We start from the raw sequence: 24833 nt of genomic DNA on the forward strand, positions 1-24833 counted from the left end.
GGGACAAAATCTGACTTTCTGGGGGAAGTCACTCCTGCACTGAAGGACAAAAGTGCCAAATTAGCAAACTCTTCAGAGACAACTGTTCAGAGAAACAGTTTAAGAGGATACAATCCCCAAGCAGTCAGTGTCCCCCAACTTTTTAGAGAAACAAGTGGCATTCAGCCACCCAAAACATTTCAAAAGGACTGCACAAATGAGGGGACTTCTCCAGATCCAGATGGAGTCAATTATGGCAGACTTCTAAAAGTAACCAAAGCTGAGATAGTTTAAAAAGGTGCTCTACATATGAATAAAAGAAAATAAATAAATAAAAAGGTGCTCTAATATTTAAGCCTTCTAGGCTTCGCCAAAAGGTAAACTGATGTCTTTGGCCAAAGCCATCTGTTTAAACAAAGACAATGTAACTTTCAATGGTATGTAACTTGTGCTTAGGGACACTGAGTCATCTTTCTGTACAGAAGTGACTTATTGATGTTTACTCTCTAATTGCACTGACACCTGCCCCTGGTATACCTGGCCCCTAATGTAGTCAGCCCTTAATTGCTCACTAAAATGACAGTCCAAAAAAGAGGAACCACCCTCACCTGGCTGGGAATGGCCCATGCCCCTCCCCAATCATTAATGATTGGGTGGGAATCTCCTTGTTCTCCCCTTGCCATAGGTTATCATAGGTTTTAAAAGCACCTGAAGAGCAGAAACATGCTCGCTTGGCTTTTGGCTTCCACCTGGGCCCCACCATACTTTCCTTTGTATTTCTCTTCCCTAACTTTTAATAAACTCCCTTTACACCCATGTGTCCTGCTATGGGTTCTTTCTGGTGGGATACAAAGAATTTGGAAGTTTTCTGATCACAGAGGGCACCAGCACCATTAACATGGCTACAAGACTGTTCCTCTCTGCCTGAGAGCTTTTCCAAAGTGCTGGGAGTTAATGGAGTAGCCCTCAGCCAATGCTGGGTGAAACTCAGAGGTTAAAAGTCTCAGCTTCATTGTATCTTCTGTGGGAGCAACTCTAAGCCACATTCTATAATGTGTTCTCCAGTTGGACTGAGAACCATCGTGGTGACCTGCTTGGTAACACACCATTTATTGGTTTCCTTTCCTTACCTAACTCATTTTCCTACTACTGTTAGGACCCGGAATCCTATTCCCCCGAGAGACAGAGAGCCAGGCGAGAATGCAATCAACAAAGCAGAGTTTATTGGGCTGGCTAGCCAGGGTCGAGCTCCCACACGGACACGCAGGACCGGTTAGGAAAACACGACCCTGAGCCTCTTTAGGGGAAATCTTATATAGACTGCGGTGGCATGCATATTTTCGTTATCAACATTGGGCAAGCAGGCAGAGCACATCTTGCGCGTACCTCACATCTTGCACGTACTTCACATCTTGCATGTACCCCCCGCTCACATTCCCCACATTCTATATGCCCTAACTGAGCCCTGCCGCATTGCTTATCTTATCTACATGGGATGTTTGGTACTGGTTTCTCCAACAAGGGGGTTGGGGCCCGCTGAGACCTCCTATTCCTTTCATTCCCCCCTTTTCTTACGGCCTAAATTGAGGAATCATTCTCAAGGGGATGAAGAGCCTGATATTATTGGCGGAGGACCAGAAGTTGGATAGTATTAATTCGACTTTTGACAAAAGTCATAAGTCGGTTTAGAATCCAGGGTCCTATGGTAACAAGTAATAGGATGATTATTATTGGCCCTGCCAATGCAGATAAAAGGGTAGCCAACCATGGGGACTGGTTAAACCAAGACTTGAACCAGCTTTCCCTGGCCTCTCTTTCTCGTTTTCTTTGTTCCAGGCTCTTTCGAAGTTTAGACATGGAGTCACGAACAACTCCGGTATGGTCAGCGTAAAAACAACATTCTTCCCCTAGAGCAACACATAGTCCCCCCTTTTGGAGGAACAACAAGTCCAGACATCGTCGGTTTTGAAGTACTACCTCAGACAGGGAAGTGAGGGATTTTTCTAGGTGGCTAATGGAGGTTTCTATTCTCTCTATATCTTCGTCTATGGCTGCACGCAGCGAAGACATCCCTTTCTGCTGGGTGGCCAAAGAAGCTATGCCGGTTCCTGCTCCCGCTAACCCTAGGCTGAGTAGGGTAGCAATAGTTACTGTGGAAATAGGTTCTCTCTTTTTCCTTTTTTCAACCATTTTTGTATTCCAGTATGAATATAGACTCTCTTCCGAATGATAGAGGATGCGGGGCAGCACAACCACTATAACACAGAATTCTTTAGAGCTGTTAAACACCTTAGTTGATAGGCACGGGGTGAGTCCAGACCGCGAGCATAGCCACCACCCATTGTCCTTTGGAATTACCCATTTAATAGCATTTTCCCAGGTAGAACTGGCGTTAATAACAGTACATAAGTCCCGTCTGTTCTTTGGCACTTTTCCTAAGCAGGTTCCTTGTCCGCTTACCTGCTGTATGGTCAGACCTCTCTTACGGTCTCCCCAGGAACATTGAGTAGGGTTTTCCTCAGATGAGGTATCGTGAGTGATGTTTAGCCCTATTGCCTCATAGAATGGGGGCCTCACATCATAACATAACCAACAGGAGTTAGTCATGTTAGGGTTGGTGTGGTTTAACGTCAGGAAGGCAGCACCCACTAGCTCCCAGAGGGGGTCTTTAGATGCGGTCATGAGACTGGGCCTCACCAGGGGAGGGCTGGTTTCTGATGGTCTTGGAGTTGTAACATTAGCCCAGGCTATGGTTGAGGGAAGGTGATGAGCTGTGGGAGGTCGGGGAGGTGGCTTTACATAGGGTGGCCTAAGTACCTTATTAGGGCCTATTGTTAGAGTAGAGACTGGTTGTTGCACACGCCGCAAAGTAAAAAGGGCTCCTGGATGATTTGTTTTGTAGAGTCTGACTCCCCAGGATTTACCCAATTCCCAATTCGTTGCCTTTTTTCCTAAATCAGTGAAATTTATCATAATGGGATTACAATTGGGGGGAGTTGGGCATCCCTTATTTATAGGTCTAGGTTGGTGGTATGTAATGCCAGATTGAGAGACTCTACTTAATTGAATAAGGTCCCCCTGTTCGGGGGGTGGCCACCATATATCCCCTGAGCTCTCACAACCCCATGACTTACAATAATAGTCTGCGATTCCTCCACATTTTTTTCTGTGGTTGGGTTGGGGAGCGGGGCAGACATAGAAGTAACTTTGGCGCAAATCCCATTGTCCCCTGCCAGTGAATAAGGCCCTTAAGTCAAAGTATAATTCTGGGAACCAGGTGCTGGGAGGGGTCACCTTGGAGGTCTGGTTAAGAATGTCTCCTGTGGACACATCTACAATCATCCAGGTCAGGTTAAAAGGTTGATGTGGATTTGTATGCCCCCAGCAAGTGGTGGACAGGGTTAGAAAAAGGAATAAAGTTACCGAGGTCCAGTATGAAGTTTGAGTTTGAAAAAATTTTCCTTGGGGTGGGACACCCTTCTTGTTGGCAGGAAGCCTTTCTTCATAGCTACCGGATCTGCCGGTCTGATGTGGGTGTAGTGGACCCAGGTGATAATCCCATTCTAGGAGGGCTGCGGAGCATCTGGAGTGTTCTCGTTTTTCGGAGCATCCCGTATCAGCCGGAGCTTGACTGGGTTTGTTGGATGCTTCCATGCGGACCAATTTTCCTGTTTTTTCTCTGGAGGGTGAGCCCGTCTTACATGGGAATGGTGTACCCATGCTGCAATCCCGTCGACCTTGAGGGCGGTAGGGGTAGTAAACAGTACAACATAAGGTCCTTTCTATCTAGGCTCTAGGGTTTTGGACTGATGCCTTTTAACCCATACCATGTCACCTGGGACTATGCCATGTTCCGGAGCCGGGTCCCTCTTAACAGCGTGGTATGCTTGAATTAAGGGCCAAATCCGTTGTTGCACTTTAGCTAAAGCCTGCAACATGGTCAGGTAATTTGGGGCCAGATCACCTAGTTCTGGGCTTAAGGTCCTCTGAATGATGGGGGGTGGAGCCCCATACAGGATCTCAAAGGGAGTTAGCCCATGGACATAGGGGGAGTTCCGGACTCGGAAGATGGCCAAGGGAAGGAGCGTCACCCAATCACCGCCAGTCTCCAGGGCCAATTTGGCTAAAGTCTCCTTTAGTGTCCTATTCATCCTTTCTACTTGCCCTGAGCTCTGGGGGTTATATTCACAATGTAGCTTCCAATTGGCCCCCATAGTCTGGGCTAGTCCCTGCAGGACTTTACTAACAAAAGCCGGACCGTTATCTGACCCAATTGCCTCGGGCACCCCATATCTGGGTATGATTTCCTCTAGCAAAGCCTTTGCCACTACCTGACTCGTCTCCTTCTTTGTAGGAAAAGCCTCCACCCAGCCTGAAAAGGTATCTATGAATACCAGCAAATATTTGTACCCAAACTTTCCCAGTTTTACCTCAGTAAAATCCACTTCCCAACTTCTTCCCGGAGCCCTCCCCCGTTCCCGAGTACCTGTATGGTGCCCCTCCCTTCGTCCTGGTTTCATGATTGTGCAGCTGGCACAATCTTCCACAATTTGGCGGACTGCTATGGTCTGGTTCGGAAATCGGAGCTGCGCAGATGTCAACAAGTCTAGTAATTTTCTCCGCCCCAAATGGGTGGACTTATGTAAGTTAGCCAACAGGAATCGTCCGAGTTTTTCAGGCAGAATTAACTTGCCTTCCAAGTCGCTTTTCCATCCGTCTTCCCCTTCTCTAAAGGGGGAGTGGGCTCTCATCCAAGTGAAATCCTCTGTGGAGTACTCTGGTCGGGGGGGTAGCGGAGGGAGCTCTGGGACCGGCACGTCTATCGCCGCAACCGTGGAAGGTTGCCCTGTCTCCATGGGAGGACTCACCATTGCTACTCTCTTTGCTTCTTGATCTGCTCTGTTGTTACCGACAGCTTCCGGCGTCTTGGCAGACTGGTGGCCTGGGACATACATCACTGCCACTGCCTTCAGTTTTTCCACTGCCATTAATAGACGCTGGACTTCGGCTAGGTTCTTTATATGTTTTCCTTCTGCTGTGCGGAATCCTCTTTCGCGATAGATGGCCCCGTGGACATGGATGGTACCGAAAGCATAGCGGCTATCGGTGTAGATATTGACTCGCTTTCCTTTTGCCCTCTCCAGGGCCTCTGCCAAGGCAATTAATTCCGCTTTTTGGGCTGATGTTCCGGGTGGGAGGGCGCTGCTCCATACCGTATTTCCTTCTTGGTCGACTACAGCTGCCCCTGCCCTTCGGGCTCCATCTTGGAAAAAACTGCTTCCATCCGTGTACCAGTTTAATTTGCAGCCGGACAGGGGGGTATCCTTTAGGTCAGCCCGTACCTGTGTAACTTCGGAGAGGAATTCTTTGCAGTTATGGACAGGTGTCTGCAGTTCCGGGTTAGGCAACAAGGTGGCAGGGTTCAGGATTACGGGATCTGTGAATGTGATCCGAGGGGAATCCAACAAGAGCCCCTGGTAGTGGGTGAGCCTGGCATTCGTCATCCATTTCCCAGGGGGTTGTTTAAGGATTCCCTCCACCGGGTGAGGGGCCGTTACCCAGAGGGCCTGTCCAAAGGTTAGTTTATTGGCTTCTCTCACCAGCATGGCAATGGCCGCTATGATGCGGAGGCAGGGGGGCCATCCTGCCGCTACTGCGTCTAATTTCTTGGAAAAGTATGCCACTGGTCTCTTCCAGGGACCTAGCTGTTGGGTCAAGACTCCTTTGGCTACCCCCTTTTTCTCATCTACAAACAGAGTGAATGGTCTTGTAGGATCTGGCAAGGCTAAGGCAGGGGCCTGCAAAAGAGCGTCTTTTAGCTGATCAAAGGCCTGTTGTTCTCTCTCTCCCCAACTCCAATCTGGAGCTTCTTTGGTGGCCTCATATAGGGGTCTGGCTATTTCCGCAAATCCTGGAATCCAGAGTCTACAGAACCCCGCGGAGCCCAGGAACTCTCTCACCCCCCTAGTGGATGTCGGGGATGGGATAGCCAGAATAGTCTGTTTCATGGCATCAGTCAGCCATCTTGCCCCATCTGCAATCCGATAACCCAAATATGTCACTGACCTTTTACAGATGTGAGTTTTCTTGGCACTTGCCCGATACCCCAGCTCACCTAATTCCGTTAGCAGGTGTTCAGTAGCCTTGATGCACTCCTCTCGGGTTTCTGCCGCTAACAGTAAGTCATCAACATACTGTAATAGAGTGACTCGTGGGTGGCTCCGACGAAAAGGTTCCAGGTCCTGGCTCAGGGCCTCATTAAACAGGGTGGGAGAGTTTTTAAATCCTTGCGGCAGTCTGGTCCAAGTGAGCTGTCCGGATTGGCCCCCATCTTCTTGCCATTCAAAAGCAAATAGCGGCTGACTAATTTCTGACAATGGAATGCTGAAGAAAGCATCTTTCAAATCAAGGGTTGTATACCATACTTGCGAGGGGGGTAGGTGGCTGAGCAAGGTATAGGGATTCGGAACGGTGGGATGAATGTCCTCCGTCCGCTCGTTTACCTTTCGTAGGTCTTGCACAGGCCTATAGTCCCCGCTTCCCGGCTTTCGGATGGGGAGCAGAGGAGTATTCCAGGCAGACTGACAAGGTCGCAGTACTCCTTCCTTTATTAGCCTGTGGATATGAGGGGCTATGCCTCTTCGGGCCTCCTCAGGCATAGGATACTGTTTCACCCGAATGGGGAGAGCAGAAGCCTTCAATTGTATAACTACGGGCGGGAGGTGTTTGGTGAGGCCGGTTCCCGCAGTCTCCGCCCAGGCCGTGGGAAATCTTTTTACCCAATGAGTCATGTCCCCTCCTGGTTCCTGTTGACTCTCAAACAGACGATGCTCGTCAGCCAATGATAGGGACAAGACATGAATCGGGCTCCCTTCTCGATCAGTCACAATTATTCCATCTGGTTCAAAATGGATATGGGCCCCTATTTTGGTGAGTAGGTCCCGTCCGAGCAGGGGAGCGGGGCTCTCAGGGACGACCAAGAAGGAGTGTGTGACCTGGTGTTTTCCTAAGTTCACCTTTCTTTTGGTAGTCCATGTACATAACTGCGTACCGGTGGCCCCCTGAACAACACTTGTTCGTGCCTTGTTCAAAGGTCCATGTGCCTTGTTTAAAACCGAATATTGGGCGCCGGTATCCACCATGAACCCCATCGGCTTCCCCTCCACATGCATTGTTACCCAGGACTCGGGGAGGGGGTCTGAGCCCCGTCTCCTTCAGTCCTCTTCTCCGGCTAGGAGGACTCTGGCCTGCTCTACTGCTCGTTCCCTTTCCCTGTTTTCCCCCGGTCTCCTTCCAAACCCTCTTCTTCCCTTTAACTTAGGACATTCTCTCTTCCAATGCCCCGTTTCCTTACAGTAAAAACAGTGTTCCTTATCCGGGGTCCTGGCGTGGCCCCCTCCCCTGGGTTGGTCCCGGACACCCGCTAGGAAAATACGAGCCATTTCTCTCTGTTGCTTTCGGTTTTCCTTAGCCTGGAACTCCCGGTCCTCCTTTCTCAATTTCTCCTGGGCCTCCCTGTCTTCCTTTCTCTGTCTTTCCTCCCTTTCTTCTGGAGTTTCCCTAGCGGTAAAGACCTTTTCCACTACCTGCAGCATTTCCCTTATAGTCATCTCCCCTAAGTTTTCCTGTTTATTGAGTTTTCTCCTAATGTCTGGAGCTGCCTGATTAATGAATGAGAGTACCACAGCAGACCGGTGGAGGTCCGCCTCAGGGTCAATAGGGGTGTACTGACGGTATGCCTCATAGAGGCGCTCTAAGAAACCGGCTGGGCTTTCGTTTTCCCTTTGAATGACTGCTTTCACTTTTGCAAAATTGGTGGGCCTTCTGGTGGCCGCTCGGAGACCGGCCATAAGAGTCTGGCGGTAGATCCGAAGACGCTCCCTACCTTCTGTGGTCCCGAAATCCCAATTAGGGCGGCGTAGGGGAAAAGCCTCGTCTATGGCCGGTTGGAGAGTTGTGGGTCTCCCATTATCCCCCAAGACGTTCTTCCTTGCTTCGTTGAGGATGCGCTCTCGTTCCTCCGTCGTAAAAAGAGTATTGAGCAGCTGATGACAGTCATCCCAAGTGGGACGGTGTGTATGCATGATGGACTCCAGGAGATCTATGAGACACTTGGGGTCTTCAGAAAAGGGCGGGTTCTGCGTCCTCCAGTTATATAGATCACTGGAGGAGAAGGGCCAGTAGTGAAACTGTTGCCCTCCTCCCAGTCCCCCTTGGCCCACCATCCGGACTGGAAGTGTAGGGACAGTTTCCTCCCCCTGTGTTGATGAGGGGGGCCCGTCTTCCCCCTCCCTTTCCCGGATCCCTCGGGGGCGAAGTCTTCGACCCATTCCTCCTCCTGCTGCCAGTCCTGTTGAGGAGGATGAGGAAATTTCCTCCTCCGGGGCACTGGCTTGGCCAGGGGGAGTCACGTATGGAGGCGGCCGATCTTCCTCTGCCCCTGCGAGGGATGGGTAAAGGGGGGAACTCTCTGGTAAGACCGGAGATGGTGAAGGAGATGCCCTAATTTGAGGACCGGTCAAGGTGGGAAGAGGAAGTTTTTCCTCCTCCTTTATGACCAAGGCGGGCGTGACTGGGGTTTTAGCCCCGGGGGCCGAACTGGAGGGGTGGGTCAGAAAAACTGTTAACCAAGGGGGAGGGTTCCTCACCAGATCCTCCCAAACCAAAATGTAAGGAACTTGGTCTGGATGGCCTCGATTGTCTGGCTGAAAAATGACTGCTTTAACCTTAGTGATCAGGTCTAGGGAGAGGGAACCTTGAATGGGCCACCCGACTCCAAAGGTGGGCCACTCTGCAGAACAAAAGGTGTCGAACTTACCTTTCTTGATGACCAGACCCGCATTTAAGGCCCTTTCTTTAACTTCTGGAAAGTGAGAAAGGATCAGAGACTTTGGGGTTGTTTGTTCCTGTCCCATTGTGGAAGGAGACTCAAACACCAAGAGAGATAGAACAAAAAGGGTAAAGGCAACAATAATTCCACACACACACAACACTCTCCAGCACTCGCTCGGACCGGTCCTTCTCTCACACTGGTGCGCACCCCATTCAACCTCCTCACCGCCCAACTGGGATATCAGGCCGAAAGGCGTCCACTTGACGGGTGGTCGGTCGACTAGCTCAATTAGTTCTTCACCTGGCGCCAGGGTTCCTAAAATGCTCTAGCCCAAATGAGAGGAAAGCTTCTCCCAATAGGACCCTGTGGTCCTCCTTGCGAGATTCCCAGAATGAATCTCCCTGGGGATTGGCCGAATCCCCGCCGCGGCCCAAATGGAACACTCAAGTTCCTCCAAATGAGGGTCTGGGATCCCCTCCCAACGCCTAGGACTTGGGATCGCCCCTGCTTTCTCGCAGGCAGGTTCTGTCTCTCGAGAAAATGAAATCTCGCTGGGGCCTCCAAATATTAGGACCCGGAATCCTATTCCCCCGAGAGACAGAGAGCCAGGCGAGAATGCAATCAACAAAGCAGAGTTTATTGGGCTGGCTAGCCAGGGTCGAGCTCCCACACGGACACGCAGGACCGGTTAGGAAAACACGACCCTGAGCCTCTTTAGGGGAAATCTTATATAGACTGCGGTGGCATGCATATTTTCGTTATCAACATTGGGCAAGCAGGCAGAGCACATCTTGCGCGTACCTCACATCTTGCACGTACTTCACATCTTGCATGTACCCCCACTCACATTCCCCACATTCTATATGCCCTAACTGAGCCCTGCCGCATTGCTTATCTTATCTACATGGGATGTTTGGTACTGGTTTCTCCAACAAGGGGGTTGGGGCCCGCTGAGACCTCCTATTCCTTTCACTACTTTATCAGAACCTCTTGGGGTCACTTCCCAAATAAGTGACTTTCATACAAATCCTTGTCTCAGGATCTACTTCTGCTGAATCCAAACTAAGACTCATTAGCTACGCTGTTCATCAATCCATTATACTGAAAAAAAGTCACAGATGGTAAGGCGGGATATGACTCAATACATCAGCACGGGTTTTATTCAGGAGAAGAAACCTGTGGAGAGGGTCTCCAGCAGAGACTCATTTCTTGTGGGCTCTAGTGAGTCCACTGTCATTTACAAATCAAGATTAATGAGAGAAGTACCAGGAAGGTCAGTGGGTAGGAAAATCCTCAATTGGCTCTCTGACCCTCTGGAAATAATGGCTTAAGGCCAGGGTGGGGAATTTCTAGTAAATGGCTAAAGTTGGATGTTTGTTATTCTTTAGGACTGGATGGAGAGTTTCCTTTCCCACCTGTGAGGGGGAAGAAGTCCGATCCTAACATTGACACAGGGTAGATAGACAGATGAGGAAACAGATAAATTATATTATTTTAATCAATATTTAAAGAGTTAGACTCTTACATGGGACAAGGAAGTAACATCTGGAGAGCCAGAGCAGCTAGCCCCCTCCCATCTCCTTTTAGATGCTAAGTTACAGAAACTGGGAGACAACAGAGGAGCTACCTACTCCTAACGTCTTTGAGATGTTAATATGCTACAAGATCCTTATGGAGAGTAATCTTGTCTAGCAAAGGGAAGTTCTAAAGCATCCTATTATCTCTGATTTAGGTTGTGATTTGGGAGGGTGATCCCTCCCTCTCAGCCATCTCAGCCACCCGGACCCATTATCTTTGATCACATGTATTCTTCCAGCTCTCCACTATAAAACTAAGAGTTGGGGATCACCATTTTGAGTCTTTGCTTCCATTTCCTGCATGAGAGCAGGAAATGTTTCTCTCTCTTTTTCTCCACCCCCTCTCCTTAGTCTACATTTTATTCTGTTATACTAAAATAAATCCTTGCTAAAACCTTCACCTTGTGAAACTCCTTGTTGTGAAACACCTTGAAATGCTTTTCAATGTTTGTGGATCTCAAGGACCTGTGACTTTGTGTGGTAACTGGGAAGCTATGGGAGCCCACTTGTCCATTGTCTGGTGACATCATGGCTGCCCTATGTTCACCTTAACACCATCTATCCTTACAGAATTACAGGGCAACACATGAAGTACTCAGGATACAGGATACATAAAAAATTTATATAATAAGTCACAGGCTGTGGACTAAACTTGCTCAGTAGAATACCTGTTTCTCATATCCTAGGCGGAGATCCCATGCGTGGGATGCCAAGGTAGCGCTGGAAAGACTGGAGAATGTCAGAGGCTTGAGGAGAGCTATTGAACAGAGCCATCCTGCTGGGTAAACAGGGCCTGGCACTCAGTTGATGGTCAGGAAGTGTTTACTAGACCAGTGCTCAAATGGTGGAATGAACACTGGCTAATTGTAAAGCAGGCCAGGTTTCCTCTGGGATCGATCTCCCTTGCTTTCTGAATTCAAAAGATGGTCTCGGAAAATCAAGAAATCACTCAGGTCAGGTAAGTGAGAAAGTTCTCACGGGAAAGACTGACACTTCAAAGAAGAGGTAGCTGAGTAGATGAGCCTGGAGTGACCACCGAGATCACATGCACAGAGATTTGGGGTGGCAAGCTCTTTTGGTGTCCCTCAAACTGCAGAATACAAATAAGGTGAGTTTGAACTGCAGGAGAAAACAAGGCAATGTTTTGAGTTGTTACCTTGTCAGTTCCCAAATGCAACCATGAGCCATTGCTTATGATCCAGTGCATTGGGAGTTCTAAGAATGACAGCTCTTACCTCTCTCCACTCTGCAGTATGGACAGTCTGATGAATTGTTATCCCTGGCAGGTTGCCACAAAGGTAAAGGGTACAAACAATTGGTGTTGTGGGCAAGTGCACGTGGAACTGTTCCTTCATGGCAGGCTCTTGGAAGACATTATGGAGGACATGGAGCTCATGAAGATCTTGGAACATGGTTAGGATTTGGCTGGGTGGAGGAGATAACTGTGGAGGAAAAGGAAAGGAAAAGCATTCTGCAGATGCAATTGCCTGAATGTCAGGATTAGACACTATTCACTGCTGTCTTGGTGGTGGGTTTTATTTTAGGCGTGAAACAGTGAGAACGGAAGTAGGGACTGTTTTAGATGGCTTTCCTTCAGGATTTACACACTGGGTGGTCAGGCCTAATGTCTGCAGTGGTTCCTGATGTTAGAAATGAAAGAGCAGAATGGATAGGCGGGGAGATGGTTCGTATGCCAGCACAGGGTTTATTGTGGAGAAGTAACCCTGCGGAGGGGTCCCCAGCAAGAGAGCTGGGGCCCACCACCGCTTATAGTCTAGAGGTAGATAAAGGAGGTGGGTGGAGAAGCCCCAGGAAGGTCCCTGGGCGGGAAAATCCTCAATGAGCCTCTGACCCTCCCGAGATAATGGCTTATGGGAGGGTCATTCCTTTTGGGCCAGGTGGGGAGTTTCTAGTGAAAGGCTTAAGGCAGGTGTCTACTTTTCCTTAGGGCTGGCTGGAGAGTTTTTAATAAGTCATCTTTAAGGGGCAGTCTAGTTCCAACATCGCTTCCTTTTGTTCACACTAACACCTTTAGGCGCATGCGCAGATGTCGTACACAGAAAAGACTATGGGGAAAACAGGTCAAACTCCTTTGGCGGACATAGAACATCGTGGTGAACTGTGTAGTGGAGACATAGTTCCCCAGCCCCCAGAGACGCTGGAGTGACACACTTGTAGCACTGTGGCTTTGTCACCAGAATGGTGGAGGCACATGCAAATGGGAGCCACGCAGGCACCGCTTTCCTGTGTATATCACCTATTGCCACCACACTTTTTTTTTTTATTGTTTAAATTGTGGCGAAACACAGATAACACGACATTTACCATCATAACCATTTTAAGTATCTAATTCAGTGGCGTTAAGTACATTTACAATTGTCATCTCTCTCCAGAACTTTTTCATCTTGCAAAACTGAAACTCTGTACCCATTAAACAATGACACTCCCTTCCCACCCCCCCTCAGATTCCTGTTTTACTATTCATGTCTACAGATTTGCTGTTGTAGATACCTCATCTAAGCAGAATCATACAATATGAGTCTCTATGCTTGATTTGTTTCACTTAGCATAACGTCTGCCGTGTTTTTCCATATTGTAGCCTATGTCAGAATGGCCTTCCTTTTTAAGGTTGGCTACTATTTCGTTGCATGTGTATGCCACATTTTAGTCACTCATTTGTCCATCCATGACATTTGGGTGCTTCTGCCTTTTGATTGTTTTAAGTAGTGCTGCTGTGAACGTGTGTCCTGGTTAGCTCTTTGAGGTCCTGCTTTTTGTTTTCTTTTCATGTTTGATAGCTACAGTAAACTGTAAAAGTTAATGAATGAATAAATGGAAAACTGGAGCAAGTTTTCTCTCGCTCCCTTGTTACTACTGAGCCTAACTGGCCTACCTGGGGGTGATGGGAGATGCAGAAAGGATAAACAATAGACAAACATGCATAAAGCTGAGGCCAGGTGTGCTGGGTGCTAGGATAAAGACACACAACAGCCTCGTTGCTTTTTTATTTCTGTTCTCTTTACTCTGCTTCTTTTCTCTATCTTTATTTTTTAAGGACTTGTTTCTAAAGTTTTTCTTTAAAACCTTGCTTCTAAAGTCTTCTTTTCTTTAAAGTCTGTTTCCTTAGACTCGCACTGTCCATGTTTTCTTTAATCTATCTTAAAGTCTTGGCCCTCAGACTTGCATGTCTCATGTTCTTTTTTAGCTTTTCTTCAGCTCAGCTTTTCTAAAGCCTATGTATAAAGTTCTCTGTGCAGAAAGCTGCTCTGGTGGAGACACACCAACCAGCAGCAGTGGCACCAAATCAAAATCCCCCAACAAAAAGCCTCACATCTTCCTTCAGTGAGTCTTTAATATACAGTGGTAAACAAGGAGGTGGAGCAACAGTTCTTGGGGAGGGGAATGACATTGTGACAAGAGAAACCCTTCTTTCTACTTCTCTGAACAACTTAGGAGAAGCAGTTGAGCTGCATTCTGCCTAGGTCTCTTCTGCAGCACCTGGGGCTGTGCCAAACTCAGCCTGTCATTGAGCATAGCTGTGCTTATGTCAAATTCTCATAGGCTTTTCACAATCCACTCCTCACAGAAAACTTCACCCAAAGTTCACAGGTGGCTGCTTAAAAGTCCATAAAGATGGCCTCACAACCTAGGAAAGGAAGAGAGGAACCCTTCAGCCATAGTAAGAAGGCACAGGCAATTTCCAAGCCCACAGGTCTGGCAGCTAACAGTTCTAGTGAAAAGAATGTGGGGGTACCACTTGGAATTCCTTCCTGAACTTCTGCCCTGGCACCACTGCTGGATCCTACTTCAGACGCTGCATCCAGCGGCAGTGATGCATTTGTTCATGTACCTATAAGAGTTGAGGCTGGAGAGGAAACACTCAATCTAAACCACCACAATCATCACAACAGAGCCTTTGCAGCTCTGTTCCAGAGGCTCCAGCAGGGAGGTAAGAGCCTTGAAAGAGACTTTTCTCAACACTCAGTGTCCCCAATCCCCATATCCCCATCTCCTTAGCTGTCGAAAGAAATCTCAGCTGGTCACCAGAGCCCCATCCTGACCCATCTGGGATCTCAGGGGAGGCTTGGCGGACGTGCAACTTGCTTCAGCCTTGCTGTTTGGGGCTTACTATATGGCACATGTCCTCTACATGGAGGCCATATGTGCCCTGCCCTCTGAGGGGAGAAAGAAGGGCTGCTGCTTAGACGTTCCCATGTGCCTTAAGGGGCCTGGTTCTGGGGGAAGAAGGATAGGATTCCTTATCTCTCTGGTAGGGGCTGCAAGAAAGATCTTTGAGCTACAAGAGCTATGCTGTGGTCAGTCTCAGGGAAACAGGGTGGGGCTAGACAGGGACAATATTTTTGTAGAGAGAGCCTAAGAGAGAGGCCTTGGTGCATGTTGTTCCACTCTGCACTAAAGGGCTTTCTGGTTGACAGTCTCTTATTCACTAGGAGGACACAGGCCTGGGAGGGAGCAGGGTGTGGCTGGTCCAACATGTGTATGTCACAGAGACTATGTCCTCTGGCCCAGGCCAGGGCTCCTGTGGCTGCAAGCATTTGGGAAGGTGGACCAGCCCCTTCTCAGAGGTCGGTGTTCAGCATCCTGGTGCAGCTGCAAAGGGCCTGGTTCAAGATGGTCATTTTCTAGTTTTATTTGAAATGACCTGCCTCAGGCCACAGGGTTAAAGACAGCAGACCAGCAGTGTGACCCCAAAGTTTCTTCCTTCTGCCCTGCTGGGCTTCCACAGAGGATGATGTTAGTAGCACAGTTAACTACTCAGCTCAAGTGTGATAAACACACGGTTTATTCAGGAATGAGAACATCATAGGGACATCAACCATGGGCACAGGGATAGCTGGCATGTGCAGAATACGGGAATTTAGCTTTGGCCAGTCAGGAGAGGGCTCCCCAAAGTCTCTCTGTGAAGATGTCCTTGAAGGGTCTCCTCTCAAAGAGAGAAGTCATGCTCAGCTTTCCCTTCAGTTCCTCTCTTGAGCTGAGCACCTGTCCTCTCTCCTGGTCACCCAAGTAATAGTTCTTTTCTGAGACCAATTCAAATCTAGAAACTTAAATTTCTCTCTCAATCTCTTTTTTTTTTGTGATACTGGGACTTGAACTCAGGTCCTGCTCCTTGAGCCACTCCACCAAACTTTTTTTGTGATGAGATTTCCCAGGCTGGCCTCAAACTGTAATCCTCCTGATGTCTGCCTCTTGAGTAGCTAGGATTATAGACGTGAGCCACTGGCACCTGGCTAAACTCTTATTTAAAAAAATTTTTTGTTAGCATATATTAGTCATAGAGGGGGGTTTCACTATGTCATTTACATATATGTTTACAATGTATATTAATTAGATTCACCCCCCCCATCATTCTCCCCCAGAACAATTTTAATAGGTTTCTTTGTTCTATTTTCATACACTTATACAAAGTACATCTCTCTGGTTTATCCTTGCCTTTTCTACTGGTACCCAACCTAAGACAGGACCTGTTTTACCTTCCTGTCCTTTATTTCTTTAAGTGTATATGGATTGCTCAGGGGGCAGTTCGCTGTGGAATTTCACACATGTGTATACGTGCTTTAATCAGAGTAACCCTCCCCATTACTTCCTCTTTCCCGATTGCCCTGCTCCCCTATTATTCAAGTCTTCTCTTTCCTCCTTGACTGGCTTCATTTTTTTTTTTTTTTTGCTTTGGCCAATTTTATCTTTTACTTCCATCAACTTGTATTTCGTGTGTCGTAAGGCAGTATTATTTGGTACATACAGGTGTAGGAGCTGCATACCTGGTGCATTGCTCCTTTTTTTTTTTTCATTTTTCTTTTATTATTCATATGTACATACAAGGCTTGGATCATTTCTCCCCCTGCCCCCACCCCCTCCCTTACCACCCACTCCGCCCCCTCCCTCTCCTCCCTACCCCCTCAATACCCAGCAGAAACTATTTTGCCCTTATTTCTAATTTTGTTGTAGAGAGAGTATAAGCAATAATAGGAAGGAACAAGGGTTTTTGCTGGTTGAGATAAGGATAGCTATACAGAGCATTGACTCACACTGATTTCCTGTGTGTGGGTGTTACCTTCTAGGTTAATTCTTTTTTTTTTTTTTTTTTCATTTTTCTTTTATTATTCATATGTGCATACAAGGCTTGGTTCATTTCTCCCCCCTGCCCCCACCCCCTCCCTTACCACCCACTCCACCCCCTCCCGCTCCCCCCCTCAATACCCAGCAGAAACTATTTTGCCCTTATCTCTAATTTTGTTGTAGAGAGAGTATAAGCAATAATAGGAAGGAACAAGGGGTTTTGCTGGTTGAGATAAGGATAGCTATACAGGGCATTGACTCACATTGATTTCCTGTGCGTGGGTGTTACCTTCTAGGTTAATTCTTTTTCATCTAACCTTTTCTCTAGTTCCTGGTCCCCTTTTCCTATTGGCCTCAGTTGCTTTAAGGTATCTGCTTTAGTTTCTCTGCATTAAGGGCAACAAATGCTAGCTAGTTTTTTAGGTGTCTTACCTATCCTCACCCCTTCCTTGTGTGCTCTTGCTTTTATCATGTGCTCATAGTCCAATCCCCTTGTTGTGTTTGCCCTTGATCTAATGTCCACATATGAGGGAGAACATACGATTTTTGGTCTTTTGGGCCAGGCTAACCTCACTCAGAATGAGTTCTCCAATTCCATCCATTTACCAGCGAATGATAACATTTCGTTCTTCTTCATGGCTGCATAGAATTCCGTTGTGTATAGATACCACATTTTCTTAATCCATTCGTCAGTGGTGGGGCATCTTGGCTGTTTCCATAACTTGGCTATTGTGAATAGTGCTGCAATAAACATGGATGTGCAGGTGCCTCTGGAGTAACCTGTGTCACAGTCTTTTGGGTATATCCCCAAGAGTGGTATTGCTGGATCAAATGGTAGATCGATGTCCAGCTTTTTAAGTCTTGACTGGCTTCTTGACTGGAACATATCTGGTAGGTTTTGGAGAAGCCAGGCCAGCACCTCCTCCAGAAATGAAGAAACTCTCTCCCTGTGTCCAGACCTCCGATGGTTCAGCGACTGCCAACCCGGAGCCTTTTGTATGATTCAGAAGTGTTCTGTTACTGTGCTTAATCGTCACCACAGTCCTGGATGGCAGCTTTGGTGACACAGTTTCAGGTACAGAAATGGAGGCTGAGAATCCCTGATTTGCTCAAAGTCGTAAGATGGGAAGAGGGAAGGATAGAAAGAGGGGTGGGGAGGAGAAAGAGAGAGCACAAGGCCTGACTGAGAAACATGTCCCAGAAATGCCCCCTGGGACACTCTTGGAGGGCCAACTAGGATTTCTGTTGTCTATAAAGTGAGCCCCAGAAACTGGGCAGTCTGGTAACACACTGGTATTGTTTGCAGATGTATTTGAGGACCGACCTTCAGGGTGAACAAGCATGAGAGGGGCTGTGAGCAGGTCAGCTCCCTGTTCACAGAGCTTTTAAGGAGATCAGAGCTGGTGTAATCTGCCTACATCAGAAACCTCCCCCGCTGAGAGACAAGAGTCCAAGGACAAGTGTCCAAGGACATCTCAGGGAGATACTCGAATTTGCAGCAGCATCTCCTGGGCCTGTGGGATCGTCAGAGCCACATCAGCGAGGGAGCTAGGGAGGTGCTGGACATTAGAGCCACAGGCTGGAAGAGACCACAGATGTCATCCACACCAGTGGTTTTCCAATGTGTCTGTAGCAGAAGGAATGTTAGCCAAGTTAAGTCTTACAGAGAAGCTGTGGCAGCCACTGTGGATGATGCCCTGTGCCCTCCTCAGTCTTCTGTGGCAGTTTCCAGGAGCTCCAAAGGCTCGAGTCACAGAAGTGTGCTCAGGCTGCTAGGGAGGCTGGAGAGGTGAGCAGAAGTGACTTGCAGCCTGGGAGGGCTGGCAGCATAGGACAAACATGACCCGTTGGACACTGCCCCTGTGGAGGTATGCGCCACAGTCTCTGAGCGGCCAAGCAGGCTGAGCTCTGCTGTCTCTAGCAGCAACACTGCTAGAAGCCTGCCTGAAGTGGCTCTCTTCCCATCCCTGTCTCTCTTCCTCATCCTCTCACTGTGTGCTCCCTAAGATCACGTCCCTAATAAACTAGTCACACGAAACAAATACGTGTTTCAGTACCAAAGATCAAGCCTGGAGCCCACACTTGCAGACCCTCCTAGGGGAGTTCAGAGGTGTCCTTGGGTTTGCCTAGCTCAAACAATGGTGGTGCAGGATGGGTGTGGTGGCTTGCACCTGATAATCCTAGCTGTTTGGGAGGCTAAGATCAGTAGGATTGTGGTTGGAGATCAGCCCAGACAAATAGTTTATGAGACTTCCATCTCCAAAATAACCGGAGCAAAATGGACTGGAGGAGTGGCTCAAGTTGTGATAGAGCACCTGCTTTGCAAGCACGAAGCCCTGGGTTCAAGCCCCAGTCCCACAAAAAAGAAAGACAATGTTGCTGCAGGCTAATGTCTTCAAGGCCGCTGCTTGAGTGCCATGTGTCACCGTGTGTTTTTCTGTCTCCCCATCCCAAGCTCCCTGTGTGGTGCGCACAGAAAATCAGGGTTTTCTAGTTACAAATGCCAGAGAACTCAACTGGCTTGAGACAAAAGAGAATTATTGATTTATGATATGTTTGGGAGTTGAGCCTAGGCCACCAATGACCCAAATGGCACCTTTGTGCAAATTAGAAAAATATGTCTCCCTGAAGGCATACCACAACTTCTGTAATAAATTAACAAACTTGAATGACTGTGAGGTGAATGGCTCCCCTGTGAATAATGGGGGCACAGCAGACAAGCATTCAGCAGCCTGAAAAGAACTGGTTTCAACTGGATTCATAAACCCTCACCCTCCTATCCCTATTCTCCATCTCTCAGAAATGCCTTCTCTGGGGTTCATTTTCCTCAAACTCTGTCCTCATGGTGACAGGGTCACTGACAACAGTTTCAAGTCATATCCTATTTTCTCATCAAGCCCAGTGTAAAAGATCATGGCTGCCTCTTCAAACAGGTTTGGCCAAAGTCCTGAAATTTAGTCTCATTTGCTGTGATTGGCCTGTGTTGTATCAGGAGACACAAATCCTGAAGCAAGCCCACTAGTTGGCATGATGCCAAGTTCTGATTGGCCAGGCCTGAGTCAATATCCTTTTTGGAATTAAGGGGATCAGTCCTTCCACTCCAGCCCTGCACCCTGAGAATGGGAGAAGGGGTTGTTCGCTGAGGCAAACCAAGGGATGTTTTTGGAAGGAGAGTAGTGGATGTGGATTCTGACTAGGCAAAGCAAGTGATGCCAATTCTAGCACTTTCTAGCACATCAGTCATCTGGGGATCTTATTAGACATAGCTTCTTGGGGCTCACTCTTAACGGGTTTAATCAGAAGAGCTGGCATTGACCATGCCAGATCTAAACTGCAAATGCTGCCATGCCTGACCGCACTTTGTGTTATCGTGCACTGTGGTCCTTAGTGATCATCACATCTCTCAAGGTGCTGCCGAAGGCTGGAAGCAGTTGCTCCTTTGGAGAGTTCACAGGATAGGGCCTGGGAAGAGGTTGCTCAGTCATACTTTCCTGCTTACCCTCTTCTCTTACCCTCTTCTCTGCTCCTCCTGCATACCAGAAGATAATGTCACGTGGCTAAAGGACGCTTGTGTGTGGCACCCAAATCTACCACTTAAAGGGAGCTTCCTCTAAGTCTTTACCCTGTATATCCTTTCCTAGGAGGTAGCCTTTTGACTTTGGATGAGGCAGGGGAAGGGGAATGCAGTAAAGGACCCAGGACTAGGGTGGGACACTTGGGAGTGATATGTCCCTTCCAGGAAGGACAGTGAGTTTTTGAGAAGTGGATCGTGTCCTTCTTTCCCTCCCTCTGCCCCTCAGTAGAGGTTGGACGAGATGGAGGCTGGACTTCAAGGAAACCTGAAAAAAGACCAGCACCCTGAAATTGCTACATGCTATGACAGGGTCCTTTCCAACCCATCCAGGTGTCATAAGGACCGACCAAGTGGATGAGGCAGGTCTGGTTGGTCCCATGGCTGCCGAGGCAAAGGCAGCAAATTCAAGTCCTGCTGTACCTCCATGGGCCAGAAGAAATGCTAATAACATCAGATAGCTATATCGTTAAGATGCAATATGGGTCTTATTTGCAAGTTAACATTCTCCAGTGCCAGATTACAAAAGTAAAAAGAAACAGATACTTTATTTTAACAATATGTTTTATTTAACTCAATACACCCAACATATTATCATTTTGACACACTCAATTAAAAATTATTACTGAAATATTATGTATATATATGTATTTTTTTTTCTATTCAGAATCCCTGAAACTTCATGGTCTTTGACAATGCAGTACCTCAATCTTGGGTAACCACAGTTCAAGAACTCAACAGCCACACGTGGCTAATGGCTGATGAACTGCATGGCACACCTTTGCTCCCCGAGGACCGACTCATCCCCATTCTGTTCCTCTTCCAGAACACTGTGGGCATCACTTGGATGCTGAAGATAGATAGTAGCAGCCTGGTGAGGCTTAGCTGCAAGAGTGGTGGCTGTAAGGCTCAGAACAAAGCACGGCAGTAGCTTGTTTGGGGATGAGTTCTTTTCTGTCTTGGTGCTGTGTGCCATGTGTGAGTCATCGTGGGGGCAGGGGGAGCTGAGGGGGTTTCTCTCTATTCTGAGGCCTTTACATGGGCTCTCAGTAGTGTGGGGGCAGGAGGGAGGGACTGAGCAGGGAATGGGATGGTGAGGGAAGGTGGAAAGATGAGCCTGGAGCCACAAAAATAGATCCAAATCTGTGGGGTGGTTACAAAGACTCAAAATATCACTTCCTTGGGCAGGGGAGGAGCAGGACAAGAGAGATGGTAAAGATCCACATGCTTTTATGATTAAAATACCCAGAAAGGAGAATGAAGAACACGACTGTCAGAAATGTCAGATTTGGGGCTCCTTTTCAAACTGGGCCCTAGAGTCAACTTGGTTTTCCAGTCATTTTTCTTTCCACACACCACACCTCTGTTCTCAGTTCTGCCTACTTAATTTAACACTGAACACATTTGCCTAATGTACAAATTTCCACTGGCTTCTAGAATGTGCAGATGCATTAACTTTGAAAAGCAGCTGGTCCAATGCTCTTGCATAGCACTTGACCCCAGACCTCAGCCTTTTAGGAACAGTGCTTTCCCCAGCAAAGTGACAACCATATCCAAAGACTCCTCAGCACAGCACGCATGAGCTCAGGTTAAGTTTCACTTCTGACCTCTGCTGCTTTATTTAACCTCCCCGAGCCTCAGTTTCTCCTTTTGTCATGTGGGAATGATAATAGTTCTTACTGCAGTGAGAAGTTGGGAGGAGCCAATATAAATGTGTATACACACACATTTACACACACGGCATAGGGTGCTGTAATGATTGCTTGGTAGAAATGACCAGCTCTTCCCACTCTGGGCTGGTCTCTGCAGTGTCAAGTTTGGCCAGGTGGAATTTTCTTGTTTCCCATAATGTACTACTTTCAATTTGACAGTGTAACATGACAGACATGGGAGATGACACACAGAATGCTTGCCCACAGTTGCTTAGGGGATTAGTGACAAAACCTGGAATTTCAAAACAAACAAATAAAAACCTAGAATTTCTGTTTCCATGGGCAGATTTATTGGTTTCAAAATCAGTATCTTAAATTTCAGAAGCCATGCAGAAGAAAAGGAGGCAGTAGAAAACCTACAGAGAAAACTATGAAGGCAGTGGGAAGCCTTGAGATGCAAGAACCAGATATTCAATAAGAAGAGCACTTAACCTGGTACTGGTGGCTTACACCTGTAATCCTAGCTACTCAGGAGGACCAAGGTTCAAAGCCAGCCTGGGCAAATAGTTCATGAGACCTTATCTCAAAAAAAAAAGACTCATCACAAAAAAGGCTTGTGGAGTTGCTCAAGTTGTAGACCCTGAGTTCAAACCCCAGTACCACACACACACACAAAAACAAAATAGTAAAAAGAAAGGCACTAAAAAATGCTATAGTGATTGGGCATGGTGGTTCATATCTGTAATCCCAGCTATTTGGGAGGGGGAGGCAGGAAGATCATGGTTTGATGCCGGCCAGGCAAAGCACAAGACCCTACCTGAAAAACAAACTAAGAGCAAAAGGATTAAGGGTGTGGCTTAAGTGGCAGAGCACTTGCTTTTGCTTAGCAAGCGTGAGCCCTGAGTTCAATCCCCAGTACTACCAAAAAAAAAAAAAATGCTTACAGTAAATATCCTTTGGATTTATGTCAAGTGAAAAGACTAAGAAAATAAAACTGCACATAATGAATGTCAGTCATTAAAAAGCTACCCATCTACCTATGTACTTTTGTCAAAACACTGCAAAGCAGATATTCTGTTTGTTTATCTCTGTTGGATAATAGGTGTTTTCTTAAAGCTTTGGTGTGTTTTCTACATCGAACACTTGTTACTTTCATAGTCAGAAAAAACAATGCAGATTTTAAAAGATTTCCAGTCTCTGGTTCACACCAGGAAGCCTGCAGCTCATTCCCATCTCCATCGGCCTTGTCAGATTCCTGGTGACTTCAAAGCCTCTTTGTTTACAAAAGGATGATTATGTGGGTGTCCAGAAAGATGGGCTGATAGAGAACAAAGTGAGACGTGTTTTATTGAAGACGTTAACCAGAGTCAAGACACTCTCAGGACAGAGGTCGTTGGTGAGTTCAGTGGATGGCTGCTGCAGTCAAAGCAAATGGAGAAGGTGGAGGACCACAGCCTTCTTTGTTTCTATGGGGAAGAGATCAGAAATAAGACCTGTCATGGTGCTGTTTGTATTTTGTCAGGGATTGGTTGACTCAGTAGCTTAGGAGTCTGATGAGGGCAGTGGTAGGAATTGCTCCCCACATCCCTTCCCACTGGCTTTTTGTTCGCCCCTTCTCCAGAGAGCAACTTGGTTTTGCTTCTCCTTTCCAAGGCCTCCAGAGTCTCGCTATGGCTGTCTTCCCATGTCTGCTCAGTCTGTCTTGCTATCCTGATTAAGTTCTTGTCCCTTTATTCCCACCCCTCTCCATGTATGGCAGATTGAACCCAGGGCCTCATTCATGCTAGACGAATGCTCTGCCACTTGGGTCACACCCCCAGTCCTTTTCAAATTGTATTTTGTTTCTAAAAGACAGGGTCTTGATAACTTTGTCTAGGCTATCCTCAAACTCATGATCCTCCTGCCTTCACCTCCCAAGTAGCTGGGATTACAGTTGTGTACCACCACACCTGGCCCCTAACTCTTATTATTATTATTACTATTTTTTTTGGCACTACTAAGGCTTGAACTCAGAGCCTTGCACTTGCTTAGGCAGGTGCTGTACCACTTTCTTGCTTTAGTTATTTTTCTTTTTTTTTTTTTTTGTGGTACTGGGGTTTGAACTCAGGGCCTACACCTTGAGCTACTCCACCAGTCCTTTTTTGTGTGTGAGGAGTTTTTTCGAGATAGGGTGTAATGAACTATTTGCCCAGGCTGGCTTTGAACTGAGATCCTCCTGATCTCTGCTTCCTGAGTAGCTAGGATTACAGGTATGAGTCACAAACGCCAGCTGCTTTAGTCATTTTTCTAATAAGGTCTCACGTTTATGCCGAGGTTGGCCTGGACTTCAATCCTCCTATTTCTGCTTCCTACATAGTTGGGACGACAGATGTGCATCACCAATCCCAGATTTTATTGGTTGAAGTAGAATCTGGTGAACTTTTGCCCTGGTTGGCCTCAAACCTCAATCTTCCTAACCTCTACCTCCTGCCCCCTTAACTCTTATTCGTGACAGTCATTCTGCAGCCATCAGAGTACAGCAGCCTGGGAGATAGGCACTGACAGGCAAGGCAAGCCCACCCCACGATGTGGTTCTGCCGCTTCCTAGTTGTGAGACTTTGGGCAAGTTGTGTTATACCTCTCAGCCTCAGGTTCCCCATAAGCAAAATGGTGACAATAATAGTTACCTGATAAGGCAAATTATTACATGCAAAGCATGTCCAACTTGTCTAGGACCTAGCTAGCACTCAATAAATGCCAATTGCCGCAATGTCATTGTTCTATTATTATCAAAGCATCCTAGCCAGTTGTGGTGGCTCATACCTGCAAATCTAGCTACTTGGGAGGCTAAGATCAGGAAAATGGTGGTTAGAGGCCAGCCTGGGCAAACAATTAGCAAAATCCTGTATCAGCCAATAGAAGCTCAGTGTGGTGGGGGCGCACTTGTCTTCTCAGCTATGTGGGAGGCGTAAGGCGAATTGTGGTCCAGGCTGGCTAAGGTATAAACAGTGAGACCCTATTTGATTAATAACCAAAACAAAAAGGGCGAGGGGCATGGCTCAAGTGGTAGAGCACCTGCCTGGCAAGTGCAAGGTCCTGAGTTCAAACCCCAGTACCACAATAAACAAAACAAAACAAAAATTCCAAAACACTGTAATCTC

The 24833-nt window shown here is 47.3% G+C and overlaps 1 protein-coding gene across 1 annotated transcript; it reads right to left on the reverse strand.

Moving 5' to 3' along the window:
• Positions 1–1187: 1187 nt before the first annotated feature.
• On the reverse strand, positions 1188–7151 carry LOC141424188 (uncharacterized). The gene is made up of 2 exons (XM_074077321.1): positions 4466–7151; positions 1188–3716 (listed from the first exon to the last, which is right to left on the reverse strand). Exons 1-2 carry the CDS (start codon positions 7149–7151, stop codon positions 1600–1602), a joined length of 4803 nt encoding a protein of 1600 aa, XP_073933422.1. The 3' UTR covers positions 1188–1599.
• Positions 7152–24833: the final 17682 nt, after the last annotated feature.

The sequence above is a fragment of the Castor canadensis genome, chromosome 6 (genome assembly GCF_047511655.1).
Source record: "Castor canadensis chromosome 6, mCasCan1.hap1v2, whole genome shotgun sequence".
Taxonomy (NCBI): Eukaryota; Metazoa; Chordata; class Mammalia; order Rodentia; family Castoridae; genus Castor; species Castor canadensis.